Source organism: Salmo trutta, chromosome 37, assembly GCF_901001165.1.
Source record: "Salmo trutta chromosome 37, fSalTru1.1, whole genome shotgun sequence".
Taxonomy (NCBI): domain Eukaryota; kingdom Metazoa; phylum Chordata; class Actinopteri; order Salmoniformes; family Salmonidae; genus Salmo; species Salmo trutta.
This window is the reverse complement of record NC_042993.1, coordinates 26,602,949-26,626,829: the sequence shown is the minus strand read 5'-3', so window position 1 is coordinate 26,626,829 and position 23,881 is coordinate 26,602,949. Positions and strand designations below refer to the sequence as shown.

Below are 23,881 nucleotides of genomic sequence, written 5' to 3'. Positions count from 1 at the left end.
TCTCTATAGATGTTCTGTCTACCTGGTCAAAATCAATGATACAGCCCCCCCCCCCCCCCCAAAAAAAAATGACCACAAAGGAGTTGAATTTTCTAAAACAAAATGATTTAAATGCATTAAGAACAAGTTGATTGACAAAGTCATGAACAATTGAAAGAATTGAAGAAACCACCTTTGGGCTATGAGATCTACATTATGCCTATTGGTTCAAAATGATCCCAGTCGATAGTTTGAGAGTTACAAAGATGATAAGATTTCTCCAGAGCTCCACTCAGGGCTCAGCATCTGTACATTGATTATTGCTGCTCCTCAGTTGAAGAGGTCCATGTAACTATTTAGAGTCTAGACATAATGCCAGCACACAATTCAAACTAACCCTGCAAATGTTCATGTAAAATCATTGGTGAGTGTTATTCTTCTCAAGGATGTGGTACTTAATGCTGTTCGAACCTGGTTGAATCATTAGAATTGCAATAAGTGATTGCAACAACCTTTAAATCAAGCATAGCCTGCCTATTATCCTGTAAAACACAACAGAATCTAAGAGCAATGAGTTTCATTTCAATCTTCACAAACAAAAACACATTTCAGTTTAAACAATTATCCTGTAAACATATTTTGTATTCTAGAGCGTCGTCAGTCTACGTGCGTTCCAAAAAGCTTTAGCACAATCCCATCAGAACACATAATTGAGATGTGTTAAAAGCATAAGGCAGGTTTTCCTTTAACAAAATTGTTATGGCTTGGAATAAACTAGGCAAACCTCACACCCATGTTGATTTTAGTATACTGCTGTTAAAACAAAACAATGGTATGAAGCCCATTCAAAAGCACCTGCACAATAACAAGACAAAACTATCTCCTATATGAAAATCCATAATATCTGAAGAGAGAGATAGAGAGAGCCCTCAAACCATTGTCAAAACACCACCTGCTGAGAAAATAGGGCTCATTCCAAAGTTTTGAATGCCTTAATTCTCTCCAAGCTGCGGTCACTGTAATGTCACAGAGAGGGCGATATGCATAGTATACGGCGCTGTGAGTGACAACTGGATATTAATTACAATGAACTTGGTAGACAAAATTTGCGTTAGATTAATCAGGACAGACATTCTGAAATAAGTTCTCTGATTATTCAAAGCCTCAGGAGAAAAAAAATTCAACATTAATTGGTATAAGAGCCTCCTTCACTCTGGCAACTGCTGACAGACCGCAAATCACCAGCTCCAAACACAGCATAAACAGTCATTGACGTTTACTGAGGCAGAATAATTCGACATTGTTGTTTCGCCCACATTGTCTTCTCTGTAATTTTAACCCTGACCCGTGTGACCTTGAATTACCATGCAATCCTGCAAACTACAGTACGAATCATGCAATAGTTCACTGAATAGACTTTTGAACAGATTCCTTCACTGGATGTCTTCTTCTGTTGAACTCAGTATTCATGAGGGTTGTGTTCACTAGTAATAAAATGGAAGGAAACGTTCCGAAACGAGGAGGTACTATCTGGAATTGTCCAATAAGAAAGGTTTATTTCTGTTTTCGTTGTAAAATATTTTGCTACACTGTGCTCTAATGAACATGAGGTCCCAGTGCTATTGTGGATGTCTGTGTTAGCAGCTGATGATGCAGCTGTGATTGCATCCTCTCCCTAACAAGGTGTTGGTAGCTGGGTGACCCAGGACTATTGGACCTTGAGAAGTGCTAGCGATGCAGTTTTCTGACAGACCAATCAGCACACCGTTGTCTGGGGAATCTGCTCAACACACACCCACATGCACCCAGAGTCACGAGCGTTGGGCCAGTAACTGAAAGGTCGCTGGTTCGAATCCCCGAGCCGGCATGGTGGAAAAATCTGCTGTTCTGCCCTTGACTATGGCAGTTAACCCCCAACAACAACTGCTCCCCGGGTGCCAATAATGTGGATGTCGATTAAGGCAGCCCCCCACACCTCTCTGATTTAGGTTAAATCCAGAAGACACACTTCGGTTGAATGCATTCAGTTGAGCAACTGATTAGCTATCCCCTTTCACACGCACACAGTTGGGGAAAACACAAATCCTTGTCTCCTCTCACAAGCTGGATGACTTGGAAGACACCATGGAAAATTCCATTCTATTATGATAATGTTGAACAGAAATGTGAGTATGCCTGTATGCCCTGGAAAAATAGGATCATTTCCCAACATCATACAATTTTGACATTTAGATTTGATAATCATGAAATTGGACAAAAACATCCGTTTTCATTAGCCACGTAATCTAATCATGAAACCTTTAAACTCATCAAATAAAGTGTAATTATCTCCTAAAGGTATGTATTTCGTTCTCTTGGCAATGCATTCGAATCAATATCCTTCTCACTGAATGCAGTTCTGTCTTCCAAGCAACCGCAAGCATCAGTTCTCCCCACCCAAATAAAGCAGAGTTAGATTAGAGCAACACTTGTATCCAATACATCAACAGATGCTATACTATAAATGGTGTGCTCCATTTTCATCGTACTGTAACAAAAGCAGCCATTAAACTGCTATATCTCCAACTGAGGGAAACACAAGAACAGAAGAATAGAATTGAGCGAGGATAGAGATTCATTGAATCTGAAAGGAAAGAGGTTCATTAGAATTTGATAATGCTTGGGGAAATGCTTAATGTTTCTGCCTCCATTGTTTGACCTTTAGTCTGTCATATTCAGGCCTGCTCTGGGTCTTCCATCTTTTTCTATTGAACAATGACACGGAATTGTCTGCCTTTGGAAAATTGGCCTTTCACCGCAAAGAGCGGTCTAAAACTAAAACAAACCGTCCTTTCACAAGATTAGATATGGGCAGTTTCTTATTTTTTGCTGAAGTATTATCCTGAAAATCGTTCAATTGTTTCTAATTTTTTACTCTTCAAAACCCTGAGAGAAAATAACCACTTAACAAACCATGAAAGTGCGCACAGACAAGACACAGGGAGAGAGAGGGGGCGGGAGTAAAAGCCATTGAGCATGAAGTCAAATCTTGATCTTAATTTCATCCCTTGAAGAGGGAGGTTGAATAAGGAAACAGCCTTGAATTATAGTCTGTCTCGCTGCCTCCCTGGTCATCGGAAGAGACAGAGGGAAGTGAGCAGGCATATGCTAATACAACACATCTCCCTCCCCTCTTCTTTACAGTGCACACAGACGATAATATAAATCCCCTGCCATTCCCCTTTGTTGTCCACACACACACCATGTCCACGCCAAGCGTTGTCGGGCCTTCCTCTGCGAGGCGGCCATATTGATCGCAGTACATGCACATAGGGCCCCAGCACGGGGAGAGCGATGGAGGCCGTAAGTGAGCCGTGTGGGGCCGCCGAGACCAAGCTGTGAGAGGAAGATAACGATGGCCGCTCACTAAGCAGCAGTGGCTGGCCCCCACCGTCTCCTCTGCTCTGTTTCACTGGAATTATTACGGGGGGAAAAGACAGGAGGGATTATCAGTATCAGTCCCAGGTGCATTCAAATGTACAGTAATCCCCCCCATCCGTAGCCCCCAACACCGAACAGGGCTGCTCATGGATGCACACCGTGCTCCCTTTCTCTCACCTTCTTTCTTTCTAAGACCTTATTAAAGCTAAGGCATCTCTTAGTATGTCAGCATGTCTTTGTCTCTGTTTGACTCCAAAAAACATTGTGTAAAGGTAAGAAAGGGGGAGAATTTCAGGCATTTGTTAGAAAAGACTATTGTCTGTTTGTTTTTGTCTGCTTGACTTAAACCATTACCTAAGCAACGTACGTTTGCTCTGTTGACAAAATATAATACAATTCTAATAACTTGATTTGGATGAGTCCTTCTGGTTACATGTGAAGGTATACTATTTGGAGCAGAATGAAATGAAATTGGCCCTCCTGTGTTCCATTGGTGTGATGACTAAACTCACATTATTCATTTTTGATTCCTAATTGCTGGAACCTTACCTATCTTGGAGACTCCCCCCCCATCAATTAAATCTGTAATGAACTTCCCCTGTGCCAACAATTAATCACATTTCATCACTCAGTGAGCACCTCATCTCCTCTCATGAAAATCAATGAGGAAAAATTCCATTAAACGCAGACTGATATACTAGCAATGAATCCAAGCAGCATAAAACCAGTGTGGGGAAGCTACTCTGAAAATATAGTTTACCAAGCTACCAATTACTTCACACTGGAAGAAATTAATCTACATTAAAGCTACCCTGAATAATATGCAGTTTACTCAAAGTTACTTTGAATGAGTTCATTACATCCAAACTATTTTGTGATAAATGATTATATGTAAATCGGAAATGTCATAGACAACAAATGGCAAGAACCAATCACTTTGGGGTTATATGTTAACAGAAGGTGTAATTTAGCCTATTAAACACAAAAACGATTTTTCCAAGTGAAAATGTTCCAGGTCTAATGCCAAAAAAGAAAGGGAATTATTTCCTACTTCACCCATATTTGTTTTTTTGCCAAAAAAGTAGTGTGTAGTTCCAGTAGTTAGCTACACCGCTACATTGTGAAAAAGTTAACTACTGAAAACACTACCTAGGATTTGAAATTTGTTCAACTACCACTAAGCTACTGCAAAATGTAGTCAAATTACTAGTTGAACTGCATGTAGTTCACTACTCCCCAACACTGCGCAAGTTGTTGAGTCTTTGAGACATAGATGACATAGATGGCATAAAGTATGTCTCGATGTTATGCGAAGAACTACCTTCACAAGAGTTGTACTCAATGTACAGACTGCTTGAAGGCTTAGCTGGCGTGCCCTTCTATGTTCGGATCACTCTTTCACACTGTACCTTCTGGCTTCATTTAACCAAGCACCCACTGACTTCACTCAACCAAACACCCATTCCCCTGCAGTGGTTTGTGTACTTGGGCCCAGATTCACAAACCACTTCTTACGCAAAAACTTAAAAAGCTTCTTAAGAAGGTTTTGTGAATGTGGGCCCTGAACTACAATGTGAACAAATATTTCTAACCTTGATGTTATGGAGAATGATCTTGTCTGATATTGATGTTGACAGCCTTGGTTGCTAAGGTATAGGAAACGTTGTATTGGTAGACCTGGAGCACAAAGCTACAGAAAGCAGAGCTTTGCCAATTGCAGCATTGGTGGTACAGATACGTGATGCGGTTTCATATGTGAAGTATGGCGAAGATCTTAGGTTTTCCATATCAATAGGTTAAGTTGACAGTGTATTCAGGAAATACACTCAGTCAATGTGTTGGAAGGTGAGATCAAACATAGATTTAACACTCCATACAGTAAAAACCATAAGCAGTAATATTAGGGACAGACAACAACAAAAAATGCAAATGAAGTTGCTTTAAATGTACAAAGTTGCACAGGTCTTTTATCAGTATTTGAAAATATTCAACAATGAAAGATAAGTAATACCAATAATTCATATCAACCAGAACTAAAATTAAAGTCAAACGTTTTTCCTCTTTTACAGAAACACCTGAGGGAAGCAAATGAAAAAGCAATGAAAATAATGATGTAATTAAGTAAAATAAATCACAAAAGAAAGTCAAGATCAGCTAATACAGGGGACCCTTACATTCATCCAGGTATGTACAGCACATTCTCTCTGTATTGGACAGCTGTGATGATACGTATAAGGATGAAATAGGAAAGCGCCGTTCACATTCCCCTCTACGGAATGCATTTTAGGAAACCCTTAGCCTCAAGCCTAACTTTCCCCACTGTGGATTTGAGAGAGCTGGAGCTCTCGATGAGGGCTGTTAACTTTGGCAAGCATATTTGAGCCCAGTCATACTAAGCGACTGGGACAAGCTGTGGTGATCTTGCCTCTGGGGTGGTTGTGAGTGCTTGTGTTACAGTAGCAGGACTGACACTTGTGTTGGAGTCACAGAACTGACACTTGTGTCACAGTAACAGGCTGAGACCTTCTGTTTTAGTCACAGGACTGACACTCGTTCTATAGTGTTACAGTAACATGACTGACACTTGTGTTACGGTGTTGGTCACAGGACTGACACTCGTTCTGTAGTATTACAGTCACAGGACTGACACTCGTTCTATAATGTTACAGTAACACGACTGACACTCGTTCTGTAGTATTACAGTCACAGGACTGACACTCGTTCTACAGTGCTACAGTAACATGACTTACACTAGTGTTACAGTCACAGGACCGACACTTGTGTTACAATAACAGGACTGACAGTTGTGTTAAAGTCACAGGTCTCACACAATGTGAAGTTACGCTGACTTGCCCTGATGAAAATATGTCACCAGTATTGTACTCTAAACAAATGATAAAGACAAACAATTTATAAAAATGGTCCCTGGACATGTAAGACACTCCCTCTCCCCCAACAACCTCTTCAGTTTTCAATTTTTCCCATGCCTGTTATTATTCATTTAACCTGTTTCTGCAAGGAAACTCTGAATAAACAATCCTTTTCAAGGTGGATTTAGAGTATTACATTTCACAATTGTCTATACATTTAATATTCAACACCATTCAAACCTTCCTATTAGTCTGTCATCTTACTATTGGTCAACTCTCACCACAGAAATGATGTGTTAAGGGAATTATGAGGGGTTGAACAAAAAAACAAACAACTTTGGTCAAAGAGACAGAGAAAAAAGCCATGACAAGATCAAGTGAAATCATGAATTGATTGCGGTGAAAAACGGAATCAAAACAAAAGCTCAGTGGTTCTCTCTCTCTCTCTCTCTCTCTCTCTCTCTCTCTCAATATGGCCCATAATACAGCACTCTTCCCATTACATTTGGGTCTGCAAGATACTCTTGGTTTCCTCACAGAGGAAAGAAGGAAAGAAAAAAAGGTGCTCTTTTCATGAAAATCATGTTCGTCCTGATTGTCCACAGAAAGTAACGCCGGCAGGAAGTAGTCCCGACCCGGCTCAAGATTATACAATCACAGCGTATGCGACAAGATCCTTTACTGGAAAGGAATTGAGAGTCTGTGACAGGGCCCAAGGGACGTTGGCCCTGCATCTTGTTGTGGTGTTGTTACCTGTGTGTAATGTTGTCATGTGTGTGTCTATGTGTGTGTTCGTATGCATGTGATGTAAGAATACGTGTTACTCTGTGTCTGTATCCAGGTGAGTTGTGCAGTGGTTGTACAGTAGGTTGCTACTCCGAGGTCGTCTTGTCGTGTGTCCCTCCCTCCCCCTGTAGGCAGCTCTTGCGGACGACGGGCAAGGGGTGAGCTTCCGTGTTGAACACCCAGTCCTCCAGAGGCAGCAGGTCATCGTCAGAGAAGAGCAGGTATAGATACCTGAGAGGTACAAACAGAGTCAGTGTCTGGGGAAATGAACGGCTAGAATAAAGGATTGGCTGGCTAGTTTTCTCCTAGACTACGGGTATCTAAGCAAATACAACATGGCTATAATGCTATTGTAGGAGCCAATAAAACCATTTTTTAATCATGGTTGGGCAGTGATAGATTAATTACCGATGAAACAAGTCTCTTTTGTAATGTCTCACACCTATTGAATTAATTATTGACGAATACAATACGTGATGAACAACAGCAAGGTGAAGCGTGTGCTTTATTTAAAGCCTGTGTGGAGATTATAATTCATCTTATCTCTCCTGAAAAGATTTAGTATAAAACACAGCTTTTTCCATTTTCCCACCAACGTTTTTAAGGGTTCTTAATCTAAGGGGGCCCAGACGACACTCACACGTTCCTCACGATCTGAAACAACATCACTATGTGGATTGTCCACATCACTTAACCAGCCCAGAGCAAACGGAGTCTGAGAGGGGGGCTAAATGGAGTCTTTCAGCTCAATCTGAATTCCTCAATTTCTATTCCTTTCATGATAAGGTTTATCTGTAAATGTTGAAATTAAGATACTGCGCTTGAGTGCACTCAACATATTGTGTGAATATCTTAGACTAATGTGAGTGTTCTCACGATAGACAGACAAGTCAATAGGGTGGAAAGTGTATACCATAGCTAACGAGAAAACATTTCTGCATGCTTTAAAACCCTATAGAGTCTAAGCCAGGGGGATCTACTAAGCTAACGTATGGAATTGTTTTAAGATGGTCATACCAAGGATCATTTATCTATCTATTTGATTTTAAGTTTTAGGATCCTTTAAGGTATAAAAATAAAACTATTATTTGATGTGTAACGGTTGCCGTCAGATAAAGCGGACCAAGACGCAGCGGGGAAATGTGCACTCATCTTCTTTATTAAAGAAAAGAAGGGAAACCAAAATAAACACGTACACAAAAGACACAACGACAAATAACAGTTTGGTAAGGCACAAGGCTATACACAGAACAATCTCCCACAAAACACAAACAAAACACATACCTATATATAGGACTCTCAATCAAAGGCAACTACAAACACCTGCCTCCAATTGAGAGTCCAACACCCAATTACCTAACATAGAAATACTAAACTAGAGAGAACATAGAACATAACCCAAAACCCGGAAATAATAAATCAAACACACTTCTAAGCAAACCACCACCCCGACCCACATAAAACAAATACCCTCTGCCACGTCCTGACCAAACTACAATACAAATAACCCCTATTACTGGTCAGGACTTGACATGATGAAACATTGAATTTAGCCTTACTGCTATTAACCCATAGAAATGCATTGAATAACAGCTTCATACATGGACTAACAAAGAGATAGTTCCCCCAAAAATCTAAAGGAAGTTTGTTCTGAACTGTCTATCCTATATCTGAGAGATATAAGGAAGATCAGGAATTCTTTTATTTTTTATTTTCTTGTGAGGCTTGTGGGCGTCCTAGAGCAAAACAACCAACATGTACGTGTTCATGAGAGTATCATCTTCCCATAGAGGGGTCAAACTACTACAGACGTCTTCGTGAGAAGACAGATTTTTCGGGACGTCTCATGGTCTGACAAACCCCGCATCTAGCTCTGCCACCTTTCATCGGAGATGCGGAAGGGCGACATCGGTGGATGCAGTGGATTGAGAAGCAGCCCGTGCAAAAAAGATATCTCGAGCTTAAACTAACGGATTTTGATGGGGATTTTTTTATTATGCTAATTCGATCGAGTCTAGGGGGCTTTACACTGCAATTGCCATTTACTTCTTACTACTTCTCAGAAACTGTAAATGCCACTTACACTTAGTGGAAGAAGCTCTGTAGGCATTTACAAATCAAAAAAAGCTAAGTGTTTGCTGGTATATTCTCAGTAGGGGGGGATGTTGACTGGCCATGTTAGACTTACTTGAGTGTCTCGGAAAGGAAAAAGCTTTGTTGCATGTTATCATGGCTGACTGTCTGGGCGTACACATCTCGGATCCCAGAGAAACCAGCTTCGACTCTGCAGTGTTGCTCCAGAGCCTGGGGAGAAGAATAGAAAGAAGAGCGCAGGAGGGATGTTAATGTCAAAATGGGCATGTACTATACCAGTAGTTAGCCAATGGGCACAGACAGTATCTTCCTACCTATCGATGTAATGACTGCAATTCATATCAAATCAAACTTCCAGTAGTAGGACTGCAGCTCTCAAGTACTGGAGTTGCACAACCCTAATAAGGGAACATAAGGTTGTTTACGGAGACATTTTACATTTACATTTTAGTCATTTAGCAGACGCTCTTATCCAGAGCGATTTACAGTAGTGAATGCATACATTTCATAAAAATGTTTTAATTGGTTTTGTACTGGCCCCCCGTGGGAATCGAACCCACAACCCTGGCGTTGCACACACCATGCTGGCGTTGCAAACACCATGCTCTACCAACTGAGCCAGAGACAGATGCATCAACCTATTACCGCGTCCTCAAACACCCTCTTTTACCTCACAGCACACTCAACTCATACGACATCAAACATAAAGCCTACTTACATTAAGGTCTTGTCTGGGGCACCTTATACAATATTCAACGGCATCCAGTAGCACGAGTGAGAACAAGAGTTTGGGGTTGAGGTGGTGAATGGGGGCAAAGCTAATAACGTGGCTCCCAATCCCCTTAGCCATTACAACGAGGGGTTGGGATGTGTGATCAGACTGACACATGCATTAATTATGGGGCACAAAGGTTGACAAAACCCACACTTTGCTTCTTTCTCGTGCAGATGCAACAGTAAGAACAGGGGTCTGTGTTAATTATGGTGCATTAGTCTGCTTTTGTCAAGGGGCAGTAATATGCTAATCAGCCTGGCTAGTTCTGCCCTCACACTGCCTTGTTAGACGTAGCATCGAAGGACATTGACCATGTTCAATTATATGTGCTGTACATTAGTTCCTCAAGAGAATACGCATGGACAGAGACCAGTACAGATGTCAGACCTCAATTTGAACCCTTTCGTCGTAGGGGGAATATCAGATTTGTTTTTTATCTAATGATTGGTTTTCTCAGTGCCTATGTGGTCCAACGGTTACAGCCACTAACCCCGGCACACATATGCCAGAGTCGGCATGGCTTTGAATCCGGCCCAGTACCCTTTGACTCATGGACGAATGTCTTTTTTTGACGCATTAATTCCACGTGTTTACAGGATTCATTCCGTAGGGTTACAGCACAGCTGTCAAACTCATTCCACGGAGGGCCAAGTGTCTGTGGGTTTTCGCTCCTCACTTGATTGATGAATTAAGGTCACTAATTAGTAAGGAACTCCCCACACCTGGTTGTCCAGGGCTTAATTGAAAGGAATAAACTCAAACCTGCAGACACTAGGCCCTCCATGGAATGAGTTGGACAGCCCTGGTTTACAGGGTTAAAACCGAAACAACTCGAAGGTTAACAGTTTGGGGTAGGCAACCCTATTCCTGGAGAGCCGCAGTGTATGCTGGTTTTTGATTTAACCGACCTGGAAGACCAGGTGTGTTGAATTTAGTCAATCACTGAACTGATCAATTAGCTCAGTTGGTCAGCTCAGTGATTGACTAAATTCAACACTCACGGTTGGTATTGTAATCAGAACAACTTACCGTAATTTCCGGACTATTAAGCGCACCTGAATATAAACCGCACCCACTGAATTACATTTTAAATTTTTTTTTAACATAAATAAGCCGCACATGTCTATAAGCCGCAGGTGCCTACCGGTACATTGAAACAAATGAACTTTACACAGGCTTTAACGAAACACGGCTTGTAACAAAAATAAATAGGCTTTAACGAAACACGGCTTGTAACAAAAATAAATAGGCTTTAACGAAGCACGGTTTGCAACAAAAATAAATAGGCTTTAACGAAACACGGCTTGTAACAAAAATAAATAGGCTTTAACGAAACACGGCTTGTAACAAAAAATAAAAAATTAGCAGTAAACAGTAGCCTACCAAGAAAGTCATTGGTCACTATCTTCCTCCTCCTGTGCACTGAAACCATCTCCTTCGGTGTCGGAGTTGAATAGCCTCAGAATTGCTTCATCCGATATTGGATCGTTTTTATTGTCGCTCTCGTCACTTTCATCCGGAGGCAAATCCCCCGCTAAGCCCTCTTCAACACGCAGCAGTCCAGCCTTTCGAAACCCGTTGATGATAGTGGATTTTTTGACAATGCTCCACGCTGTCAGGACCCACAAATTTGAAAGCGGGAAAAATCCATATATTAGCCGCGTCATTGTTTAAGCCGCGAAGTTCAAAGCGTGGGAAAAAAGTTGCGGCTTATAGTCCGGAATTTACGGTAGTCCTTTTTGAACAGAAGGGCGATGTATCTATTTGACAAACATTCCGTGCAATAGAAATAAAGTTTATAATCGTTTACCATGGCAAATCTACTATGGCAATTAACCCGAAACTGTATGAATGTAAACTGTTGGTGTAACCTATTGTTATTATTTTATTTGTTTCCTATTTATGTTATCCAAAAGTGTCTGGTATGGTCATTTCTTAACTGCTATTTTTCAGGGACTCATTTGAATTTCCTGATGCAGCAGGAAAATTCTCTGCCACAAGAGTGATCAAGTTAAGATCCAACATCTGTATGTGGGATATGATTGTCTCTATTGAGGTTTTTAATCATATTTCAAAAACACATTCCAGAATCACGGTTTTAATGTTCTTTACACATCCTTGTTAAATGCACTTTAAGGATAAGCATCAGATCTCCACTCAGTTTAAACTCAATGCTGATCCAAATGTAACAAATAAAACCAGAAGATAATTTGGAGATAAAGCACCAGAGGAACAAGTCATTAGTTTAGTGACATTATGGCTGCATCATGAAGACTGTGCAACGTTAACGTATGTGTGACTCACCTCCACTGCCTCCCAGCCCCACTCCCGGTACTTGGGGTCATGGGTCAACCTCCACATGTACATGTAGCTCTCGATGACCTCCGGCCGCAGGATGTAGTATCTGTCACTCAGTCTGGTCGCTGTGGCTTCCACCCCACCGTCGAATCGGAATGCCTCGGGCCCTAATTTCGTAGCTAAAGGGAGATTAGAGAGACACAGAGTGAACAGATTAAATTATGTACTAAAAAAAAACATGGGGGATGAAGAATTTTATTTGAGTCAATTTATTTTTAAGTTAATAGTTTGTTCAATCAGTCTTCTGAGGTACTGAAACAAATCAAAACGAACCACATAGCTGTGGGTGAATTAGCAACGCACTATAAATACTATAGCCCTGGTACAGAATCGGGATTCCGACATTACGCTCTAAAACGTCATGGAAAATGAGCTCTACAATAAAGAGCTGTTCCCCAGTTGGTCTTGTAATCCAGACGGTCTACACATTCGGTCTCTGTTAGCCGGCTGCCACTCTGGAAGGACATAGCAACAGCATGTGAACAAGATTCCCATCTACAGTAGCACAATGGTTGCTATTCTGGGTAGCAATTTCTTTTAGATTTGGAGTTCAGGGTAAAACCATTGGCATGGCAACATTTCACATTTTGAATCTCAATCAGGATGAGTATGTATTACTACGTATGTCACATGACGCATGTTTTTTCCCCAAACTGTAGTAGGATATTTGCCAGGTCGTTTGCAGAACCCTTACAAAAAAAACACGTAAAATGTGCATTTTCACATGTGAAATCGCACACACGTTAAGCTTAAATTTCACATGTGAAACCATATTTTCACATGTATTAAATTTAGAGTTCACATGTTAACACGTGAGGAGAATAACATGTTTCACCTCACATGTGAATTGCAATTTGGAATATCGGATATGCAGTTATATTTCACATGTGGAATTGCAAGTTCACATGTGGGGTTGAAATAATGTTATTCCCCTCACATGCGAAAAGATGGTGTTACATGTTGCAGTAGCAAAGCTTCCACTGGTGAAATTAGGGTGACCACATGTAAAAAGCCCAAATGTGGGACAAGGGAACGATTTTGCAGGACAGTCGCGGGACAGTGGACAGAATTTAAAAAAAATCTTACAGGTTAATGGATCACGTTCAAATGGGGACATAGTTCTGCTGTATGAAGGTCACTGCCTGTTAAAGGGGCAATCCTTAGTAAGTACATACATTTTTGTACTTACTCACTGCAGTCACAACATCCATCTGGCAGGAGAGGAATGAGAGCAGCCATGGCAACAGTGGCATTTCACTCCTTGACATCATCTCCTTTCTACTTCAGTACACACGACTGACTCCAACTTTCTCAACACTTTTTAGGACAGAGAGCCCATCTGTCTTTTGAACTTTTGACTGTTTTATGTTTCTATACATCAACCTTCATCTCCTCCCCAACAGCGAGGCACATTAGCCAATGACGGAAAAAGTTCAGACATTTTCTCTCGTCTGAATTGATATAGGGATGTAAAGATGGTGACGGAGGGTGGGGCTGCTGTCTTAACGGCTCTTAACCAACCATGCTATTTAAAAAAAAAAAAATGTTGCGTTGTTCGTAACTTGTTTTATACATAATGTTGCTGCTACCCGAAAAGAGTTTCTGGACATCAGAACTGGGATTACTCACCTCAAATTGGATGAGGATTTCTTCTTCAATGAGTCAGACGGGAGGGATATACTACAGACACCGGACCATGCCCAGATCCCCGTGATTCGCTGGAAAAGGAAACGTAGGTTTCGCGGAAAGAGATCAGGATGCCTTGTAAGGGTCAGGCAACAAGTGCCTAATCTGCCCTTGCCTTCTGTTCTGCTAGTTAACGTTCAATCGCTGGAAAATAAATGGGACGAACTGAAAGCGCGTATATCCTACCAACGGGACATTAAAAACTGTAATATCTTATGTTTCACCGAGTCGTGGCTGAACAACGACATTAAGAACAAACAGCTGGCGGGTTATACACTCTATCGGCAGGACAGAACAGCAGCCTCTGGTAAGACACGAGGTGGGGGCCTATGCATATTTGTAAACAATAGCTGGTGCAGTCTCGAGGTTTTGCTCGCCTGAGGTAGAGTATCTCATTATAATCTGTAGACCACACTATCTACCTAGAGAGTTTTCATCTGTATTTTTCATGGCTGTCTACATACCACCACAGACCGAGGCTGGCACAAAAACCCCACTCAATGAGCTGTATTCTGCCATAAGCAAACAGAAAAACGCTCACCCAGAGGCGGCGCTCCTAGTGGCCGGGGACTTTAATACAGGGAAACTTAAATCAGCTTTATCTAATTTCTATCAGCATGTTAAATGTGTAACCAGAAGGAAAAAAATTCTAGACCACCTTTACTCCCTCACCCTCCATTTGGCAAATCTGACCATAACTCTATCCTCCTGATTCCTGCTTACAAGCAAAAAATTAAAGCAGGAAGCACCAGTGACAAAAAAAGTGGTCAGATGAAGCAGATGCTAAACTACAGGACTGTTTTGCTAGCAAAGACTGGAATATGGCATTGAGGAGTACACCACATCAGTCATTGGCTTTATCAATAAGTGCATCGAGGACTTCGTCCCCACAGTGACTGTACGTACATACCCCAACCAGAAGCCATGGATTACAGGCAACATTCACACTGAGCTAAAGGCTAGAGCTGACGCTTTAAAAGGAGCGGGATTCTAACCTGGAAGCTTATAAGAAATCTCGCTATGCCCTCCGTCGAACCATCAAAAGGGCAAAGTGTCAATAAAGTACTAAGATCGAATCATGCTACACTGGCTCCGGTGCTTGTCGGATGTGGCAGGGCTTGCTAACTATTACAGACTACAAAGGGAAGCACAGCCGAGAACTGTCCAGTGACACGAGCCTACCAGATGAGCTAAATAACTTCTATGCTCGCTTCGAGGCAAGTAACACTGAAACATGCATGAAAGCATCAGCTGTTCCGGATGACTGTGTAATCACGCTCTCCGCAGCCGATGTGAGTAAGATTTGATTGGATTTGATTTGACCTTTAAACAGGTCAACATTCACAAGGCTGCTGGGCTGGATGGATTACTAGGATGTGTACTCCGAGCATGCGCTGACCAACTGGCAAGTGTCTTCACTGACATTTTCAACCTCTCCCTGTCTGAGTCTGTGATACCAACATGTTTCAAGCAGACCACCATAGTGTTCTTGGGCACAGGGACAAAGGTAACCTGCCTAAATGACTACCGACCGTAGCACTCACGTCTGTAGCCATGAAATGCTTTGAAAGGCTGGTCATGGCTCACATCAACACCATTATCCCAGAAACCCTAGACCCACTCTAATTTGCATACCGCACCCCAACAGATCCACAGATGATGCAATCTCTATTGTACTCCACACTGCCCTTTCCCACCTGGACAAAAGAAACACCTATGTGAGAATGCTATTCATTAACTACAGCTCAGCGTTCAACACCATAGTGCCCTCAAAGCTCATCACTAAGCTAAGGAACCTGGGACTAAACACCTCCCTCTGCAACTGGATCCTAGACTTCCTGACCGGCCGCCCTCAGGTGATAAGGGCAGGTAACAACACATCCGCCACACTGATCCTCAACACGGGGGCCCCTCAGGGGTGCGTACTCAGTCCCCTCCTGTACTCCCTGTTCACTCATGAATACACAGCCAGGCACGACTCCAACACCATCATTAAGTTTGCTGATGACACAACAGTGGTACAGTAGGCCTGATCACCGACAACAACAAGACAGCCTATAGGGCTTCAAGTTCCTTGGCGTCCACATCACCATCAAACTAACATGGTCCAAGCACACCAAGACAGTCGTGAAGAGGGCACGACAAAACCTATTCCCCTTCAGGAGACTGAAAAGATTTGGCATGGGTCCTCAGATCCTCAAAGGTTCTATAGCTGCACCATCGAGAGCATCCTGACTGGTTGCATCACTGCCTGGTATGGTATGGCAACTGCTCGACCTCCGACCGCAAGGCACTACAGAGAGTAGTGTGAACGGGCCAAGCTTCCTGCCATCCAAGACCTCTATACCAGGCGGTGTCAGAGGAAGGCCCTAAAAATTGTCAAAGACTACAGCCACCCTAGTCATAGACTGTTCTCTCTGCTACCGTACGGCAAGCGGTACCGGAGCGCCAAGTCTCGGTCCAAGAGGCTTCTAAACAGCTTCTACTCCCAAGCCATAAGACACCTGAACAGCTAATCAAATGGCTACCCAGACTATTTGCATTGCCCCCCCATGCGGCTGCTACTCTCTGTTATTATCTATGCATAGCCACTTTAATAACTCTACCTACATGTACATAATTACAACAATTACCTCGACACCGGTGCCCCCGCACATTGACACATTGACTCTGTACCAGTACCCCCTGTATATAGCCCCGCCATTGTTATTTACTGCTGCGCTTTAATTATTTGTTATTCTTATCTCTTACTTTTTTGGGGGGATTTTCTGAATTGTTGAATTGTTGGTTGAGGGCTTGTAAGTAAGCATTTCACTGTAAGGTCTACACCTGTTGTATTCGGTGCATGTGACAATTAAAATTTGATTTGATTTGGCTAGAAGACGGGGGCCAGCCGGCCCCGTTGTGTTGATGGCACAGATCCAGACAGCAGAGAGGTGCAGCAGAAGGAGAGACCCTTTTAACATCCTTTCTCACTCCAAAGGCATCCAATCCAACAGAAGCTAAGAGGCTCGGAAGTGAAATATTGAGCAGCCCTCTGATGAGAAGGGGGGAAAATGAAGAAAAAAAGCAGAGGATGGCAATAAAAAGGAGGAGGTGCCTTTTGGGTGGGGAGATGAAAAGTCTTCTAAGTATATCAAGAAACCTGTTATGTGATGAGTCGCATCAGCTGTATTTTCAGGATGAAACCGGTCTGCTCACCCTGTGGTGGAAACACTCAAAATTGATTCCCGAATAATATATTTCCGTTAAGTTTCAGGGCCGAGGACGAGAAATCAAGTTCAAGCAAGTTTTTTTCCCCAAAAGTGAACACAACTCATCTTTTTTTCTCTCAGTCTTTTAGATTCCCTCGAGTTCATTCTCCATCCAAGACAGTGCACAGTAAATAAAGGATAGTTGAAAAGTGTTGGGTTGAATTGACTCTACTGGGAGTTTTCTTAACCCTCGGGAGTGATACGCTCCCTGGAGTTAGTGTTGATAACTGGAGTTGATTGGGACGCAGTACCTTTGCCTCCATTAAGAGTAACTATAATGTTACACAATAAACATTTAAATAAGGCTTTATACCCTTATAACTCAAAGGAAGTAAACTGAAAGAGAAATTTACTCTGCTAGAGTTGATTATTAGTTTTAAACAACACAGAAAAGTGAAAAAGTTGATAAAAAATTATACTGAAAATAATAAAATGGCAATTAGAGTTAACTCTTTGCGAGTTGGATATTTACTCCTTTTAGTGTAATTTTTACTTCAAAAATATGAACACCATGACTAGAATAGCTTGAACAATATAAATAGTTAGGATAGTTTTAACAACAATATACCATATAAACCCCAAAATAGTGTAAAATGAACTGTGTGTGTGGAATCTCATCAAGACTGGAGGATCTGGCTCTTGTTTGATCTTCGTCCTCTCCAGGTTGAGTTGTGCTACAAATCATTTGCCTGTGGTCCTTGTGAGACTCTCATTCTCCGTTTATTTTACAAATGACAGACATCTTGGTCTTTCTCTCCATTCTGAATCACCACTGACTGCCTTCAAATGATTACTGCTTTCAAAAGAGGTCTGGTAGGACAGCATGAGTGCACATTGAAGTGTAGAAAGATGATAAAGAAACATTTGGAACAACTTTTATTCCTCACACCACAGACATGAGGTTCTGAAGCTCCCTATTAAGCCTTACATCCGGCTTTTGAGGTGTAGCTGCCAGCTAGGAGTTATTCTCTGGTTAATTCAGGGGGAAATTAAATGTAAATTGACTGCAGATTTTTTTTATTTGCAATATGACTCAATCTCTCCCTGATGAAGGCCATGCAGCCGATACGCTTCAGAGTTTTAAATCTCTGTTTCCATTGAACATGCCATACAAATAAAGGCATTTTAATGAATTATATGAAGAGTGACTTGGTCCCCCATTCTTTTTGATGACCAATTTACCTCTTTTACCAAGAGAACCTTCTATGTACAAAAACCTATTATGATCTTTCTATTTTTCTATTTCTCTGGGGGTCACCAAATTCCTTCACTTAACAAGATAGTCTAACGGCATTGTAATTTCACTGACTTGATAATGTCCTGCACAATAACAGGAAACGCTATAATTGCTCTGAATACGCAGAGCAACATCCAGCCATTGGATATCCAATATCCTTAAATACTCATCTCATACCTGTCCTTGGTCACACAGATGTCCTATACTCAATGCATTCCCAGTCCTACTCACCAGATCTACTATAGCTCTCATGGCAGGTGTGCGTGATCTCTGCAGCCAGGTCCAGGTAGTGCTGCCTCTTCTCTGGAGCGCCGTCGTCCGCTCCGATCACCACCATGCCCCCGGAGAAGCAGGCCAGGTGGCCCATCTTGTGGTCCAGGATGCCCCCCCTCCACTCCGCCATGTAGGTCAGCCCACCAGGGGACTTCTGCACCAGGTTAGCCTCGATAGCCTGGGAGACGATTGACATTTATAAATGGGTGAGACACAGATAAATCTATATTAATTCACTGCATACTGAAGCATTTTTTTCAACTCGGTGTTGCTCTGAATCCTGTTGGAACTGTGATGGGGAAACATGGTTAGCATTTATACTAGCCGGGGGGGGGGGGGGGGGGGGGGGGGGGAACCAAGAAAACATACACAGACAAACCTCCATTCACATACAGTAGAATACAGATTTCTACCTTAGAAATAGAATCCAGGCTTTTTATTCCAGTCATTCTATATGTATGATTTCAACTCCGTGGGTTCTGAATGCTTCTGTTACTCTGAAAATGAGATGGCGAAACACTGACAATAAAAAAAGGCCGCAATTGTTTTTCAATTTAAATCTGATCTAAGAAGAAATACTGGAGAAGCAATTGGAAGGTCTGGAATACACTTCTATCTACAGCACAAGTGCCATGGCAGTGCTGGGATGTCAGCGGCTTCAATTTGCGTGTACCCAAGTTGTTTTATGGCTTGTCCTATCCAAAATGGTCTGTGGATAAATGTTTTGTAGACATACTATCTATGCACATTGCCAACGTGAACAACATGTCCATATTGGTATGTGTGTCTGCATTTATGTACGGAATTATTTATACATCCTATAACGCATTCTATTCTGATTCCAGGAGAGAGAGAGAGAAGTGGAAGTCTGGTGGAAACAAAGGAGAGATAGAGGGATGGCGAGAGAGGGAGAGTGCGAAACAGAGATAGAGAAACAGGAGCGAGATAATAGGGACAGAGGGAGACTTGAAGTTTCTCCCACCCCTGTTGCAATGTCTCCTGCCAGAGTTTGTCTTTCTTTGGAAAGTCAGGAAACAGAGTAAGGTCTCTCCCTCTCTCTCTCATATACAATGCATAGCATCAACTTAGCTGAAAGTTAATCTTACTTCTAGCACATAAGACATCGATCCCCGTCATTGTCATTTTTACGGGCGGCACCAGCGGGAATCAAACCCACGATCCTAAAACCTAGCAAGCATTTCTTGTACTAGCTACGCTAGAGATACCAGAAAACTATAACTATTTTAAATACCAGGCCACAGGAGAGAGATTGTCTATAATTAATGTATTTGCCTCTGGCTTGACCCTCCAATGAGCAAATAGTCTCATCAGCCTAAAAGACTATTGTCAATGGTATTTAAGGAGAAGATATTGTGCTAATTGATGGCTGGGGGATTAGGTGTGCGTGTGTGGAGGAGGTTGTGTGTTTGTGTGTGTCGTGCCATGTTTGTGAGTGTGTATGTGTGGTGTGTGGTGTGAGAGTGTGTGTGTGTGTAGGGGTGCCATATTTGCATGTGCACGCTTGCATGTATGCGTGTGTTAGCTCATGTGCATGTTTGTGTGTATGTTTGTGACTTTGTGTGCACACTTACACGCGTGTGCATGTGTCGTGTGTGTGTCTGTGCATCACAGGTTGCTGATACTTGTTATGACATACCGTAAAAGGACACTGAATTCTAAAACTACAGCGATAACAGACCCCAGTTCTCCTTTCCTTTGTTCCCTCCATCCATATATCCCTCCATATTGCATATATCCATTCACAACAGTGCCTGCTGAGATAGAGCGGCCCCCTGACGACAGCAGTAGGTCCCTCACTGTGTCCTATATGGAATTTCTCCTACCTCCAGAGCACTGTAGTACATCGTCTTCGCCTCCTCATCCGTCTTGTCTGACATCAAATATGATTTGATCAGATATTCGTAGAAGCTATCCCCCAGGCCGCCAATGGAAACGTGATCTGGGAGAGGAAAAAGAGAGAAATCTGACATTATCTCATTATCTCCACACGGGGGGGGGGGGTCTTTTTCACAAACATTACTCTGCAGTCTCACAGGCAGGCGACCTTGGGTTTACTAAACCCAATAACCAACCAGTCAAATAGAATCAGAGTGTACGTGAGAATCTCTTGTGGGGTATGACAGACTGACTGATTTGTAGATTCATACTCGGAGTAGCCTTAGCACAGAAAATAACATCGTCATTATGGCTAGCTTTATCACGTACCCACACAGTTGTGGTTATAATTTAAATAAAAATAATAATTGGTTAGTACAACTTCATATATACATTTTTTTCCTCCCACTCAATTTCATGCTAATTTAACAACTCTGGATAAGATACCGGGTTGGAGACTGTTTTTGTGCGCTCACACATCCACACACACATCCATGCAGGCACGCCTGCCCGCCCGCCCTCCACCACCACACACTCCTACACACTGTGAAAGGTTATGACGCAGCGTTCTGTTAGCCCTTGACAACAGAACACCAGAGACTGTGGGAGAGGTCTGTGTGAATCCGTGCTTTCTGCTCTGTGCCCCATGTTCCCACGCTGACAAAAACACAGGCCGGGCTGAACACCCACTGTCCCCCTCCTTCCTCTCCTCCTTATCTACCTGCTTCATTAACCATTCACCCACAACAACAATTATCCCCATAATCAGCCAGATTAGGACTTTCAGACCCACATCTTCAGATGCCATCTCGGCATCTCCCATTCCTCTGCCTTTCAGATGAATCGGAAAAGATTCCATTTCTCGACGTAATTGGATTCATTATTATTTTAATAACCCTGAGCGAGGCGATTTACAGCACTGCTTGAGACTGACATTGCTAGTGAAAGAAAGAAAGGAAGAAAAAGGGATGGACGGATGACAAGGATGCGCCAAAGGATTTAAATAGGAGCGCTCCTGCAAGGTCGGAGGAGAGTGTAGAAAGTTAGAAGATCAGTTCACGGGCGACTACGGGGTAATAATATGGAATTCTAGTGTTCCTGTACAGTTTAAAAACGTCTACGATTTGCCTTTGACTGGGTTAACCAAGGACGTTCCTTACTGCTGTACTACAATTACAAAGGAGGTGCTTGTATAGTGGCAAAAGCTTTCCTGTGGATACAGTAAGTGAAGTGTGGTGATGGAAATGAAGCTAGCCCGCTAGCACTTTTTAGACCAGGCTAGTAGAGAATGTGGAGTGAAATGTTGTCTTCCCAAATATCGCATGGCACAGATTTTGTACCTTTGGCTAGTAGAATGCCACTCAGGCTGTCTAGTAGACATTCTAGTCTACTAGTGTGGCTGGCCAGTGCCCTTATGTTCCATGATAATAATATAATAATGTGTATCTCCTTCGGTGGAGACCAGTACTCACGTTGGACCCAGTTGCCACTGACGGGACTCAAGAAGTTGGGATAGAGACCATGAGGCTTCTCAATTTTGTTCAACAGCTTTCGGATATTCATAACCTGCAACACCACACAGTAAAAAACACATTAGCTCTGAACGAACAATCTTTCTCTAAACTAGAAATAACTGTAGAGAGGATTTCAACTTTGGCATCACATATGCTTCTAAATTGATTTAAATGTCCTTGTACCCTGAAGTTGACACTTACTGACAAATTAGAAAGGAAACGTTGTCGTCCAATGAAAGTTACCATTATGTTCAGTATGCCGATTAAAAACATTCACAAATATCCATTAAATGAATTGAAAGTGAAGTTCTTAAGAATAGTAATGACTGCAGCAAGAAAAACACACATTGATAATGACTGATAAGCATACAACCCAAGTCACTCACAGTATTGTGGGTACTGTAGTACATACCTTCTCTGTGTAGATGCCATTGTTGGAGAGCTCTGATAGGTGGACAAACTCCAGGTGCAGGGTTCCAAACTCTGCCAGGATACTGCTCCCGGCTGACGCCCAGCCCCAGCTCCAACTGGTGCCACTGCAATAGAAACCATACAGCGCCAAGTGAGGACAACAGTCAACACACACTGTTATACACACTGGGAACAGAAACCATACAGCGCCAAGTGAGGACAACAGTCAACACACACTGTTATACACACTGGGAACAGAAACCATACAGCGCCAAGTGAGGACAACAGTCAACACACACTGTTATACACACTGGGAACAGAAACCATACAGCGCCAAGTGAGGACAACAGTCAACACACACTGTTATACACACTGGGAACAGAAACCACACAGCGCCAAGTGAGGACCACAGTCAACACACACTGTTATACACACTGGGAACAGAAACCATACAGCGCCAAGTGAGGACCACAGTCAACACACACTGTTATACACACTGGGAACAGAAACCATACAGCGCCAAGTGAGGACCACAGTCAACACACACTGTTATACACACTGGGAACAGAAAACATACCGTGACAAGTGAGGACCACACTTGGCACAGTGTTACGCACACTGGACATTACAGGTGTCACAGCACATACCACGCCAAGAGAGGACCACAGTCAACACACACCATTACACACTGGTTCACACTCAAGACAATAAATCCATGCTAGCATAAAAACAAAAATCATTACGTTCTGCAAAGTTTTAATTCGATTGTAATAATGGGCAAATAAACAGTATTGCAACTTGATGTGATGCTACAATTACACTTTGTCCTTACAAAATGTAGGCAGATTGAACAGATAAACACTCAACACCAGTGTCAGTTATGAAAAACATTCAATTTTCACCTCAGTGCGGTGTCACTTTCAGCAATTCCATTTGTCTTTGAGGCAATTTAGTGTCTTGGAGCCAAAGCGTTATACGGTTCTAGTGCACCAACACCTACAATATCTCCAAAATGTGTTTTCTTTTATATCCCAGAGCAACGGCCCATCATTTGTTTCTTTCTTGCTTTTCAGAAGGCACTGAGCCGAGGAGACAGATATCCAGTCAGATATTACAATTGTTCATCACTCTCCAGAATTGTGTATTTTGGTGCTGAAGAAAGTACAGAGACTAAGGTGTGTCCCAAATGGCACCCTATTTAAAACACAGTGCACTACTATTGACCAAAGCCATGTGGGCCCTGGACAAAAGTAGTACACTATATAGGGAATAGGGTGCCATTTAGGGCGCAGTATAAAGATTAAGCAGGTCTGGATCTGTTTGTCCCT

At 42.3% G+C, this 23,881-nt stretch overlaps 1 protein-coding gene across 2 annotated transcripts in view; it reads right to left on the bottom strand.

Annotated features, from left to right (window-relative positions):
* Nucleotides 1-5,334: 5,334 nt before the first annotated feature.
* The window catches only part of LOC115177123 (mannosyl-oligosaccharide 1,2-alpha-mannosidase IA), a 226,980-nt gene continuing 208,433 nt past the window's right edge, over nucleotides 5,335-23,881 (bottom strand). The window contains exons 6-12 of one of the 2 annotated variants that reach the window (XM_029737661.1): nucleotides 22,555-22,681; nucleotides 22,101-22,194; nucleotides 20,577-20,692; nucleotides 18,691-18,910; nucleotides 12,229-12,401; nucleotides 9,244-9,359; nucleotides 5,335-7,286 (exon numbers count right to left, since the gene is read on the bottom strand). In XM_029737661.1, coding sequence (XP_029593521.1) covers nucleotides 7,142-7,286; nucleotides 9,244-9,359; nucleotides 12,229-12,401; nucleotides 18,691-18,910; nucleotides 20,577-20,692; nucleotides 22,101-22,194; nucleotides 22,555-22,681 — 991 coding nt within the window. In that variant the 3' untranslated portion in view covers nucleotides 5,335-7,141. The remainder of the gene's footprint in view (nucleotides 7,287-9,243; nucleotides 9,360-12,228; nucleotides 12,402-18,690; nucleotides 18,911-20,576; nucleotides 20,693-22,100; nucleotides 22,195-22,554; nucleotides 22,682-23,881) is intronic. The other variant, XM_029737662.1, reaches the window with a different exon arrangement.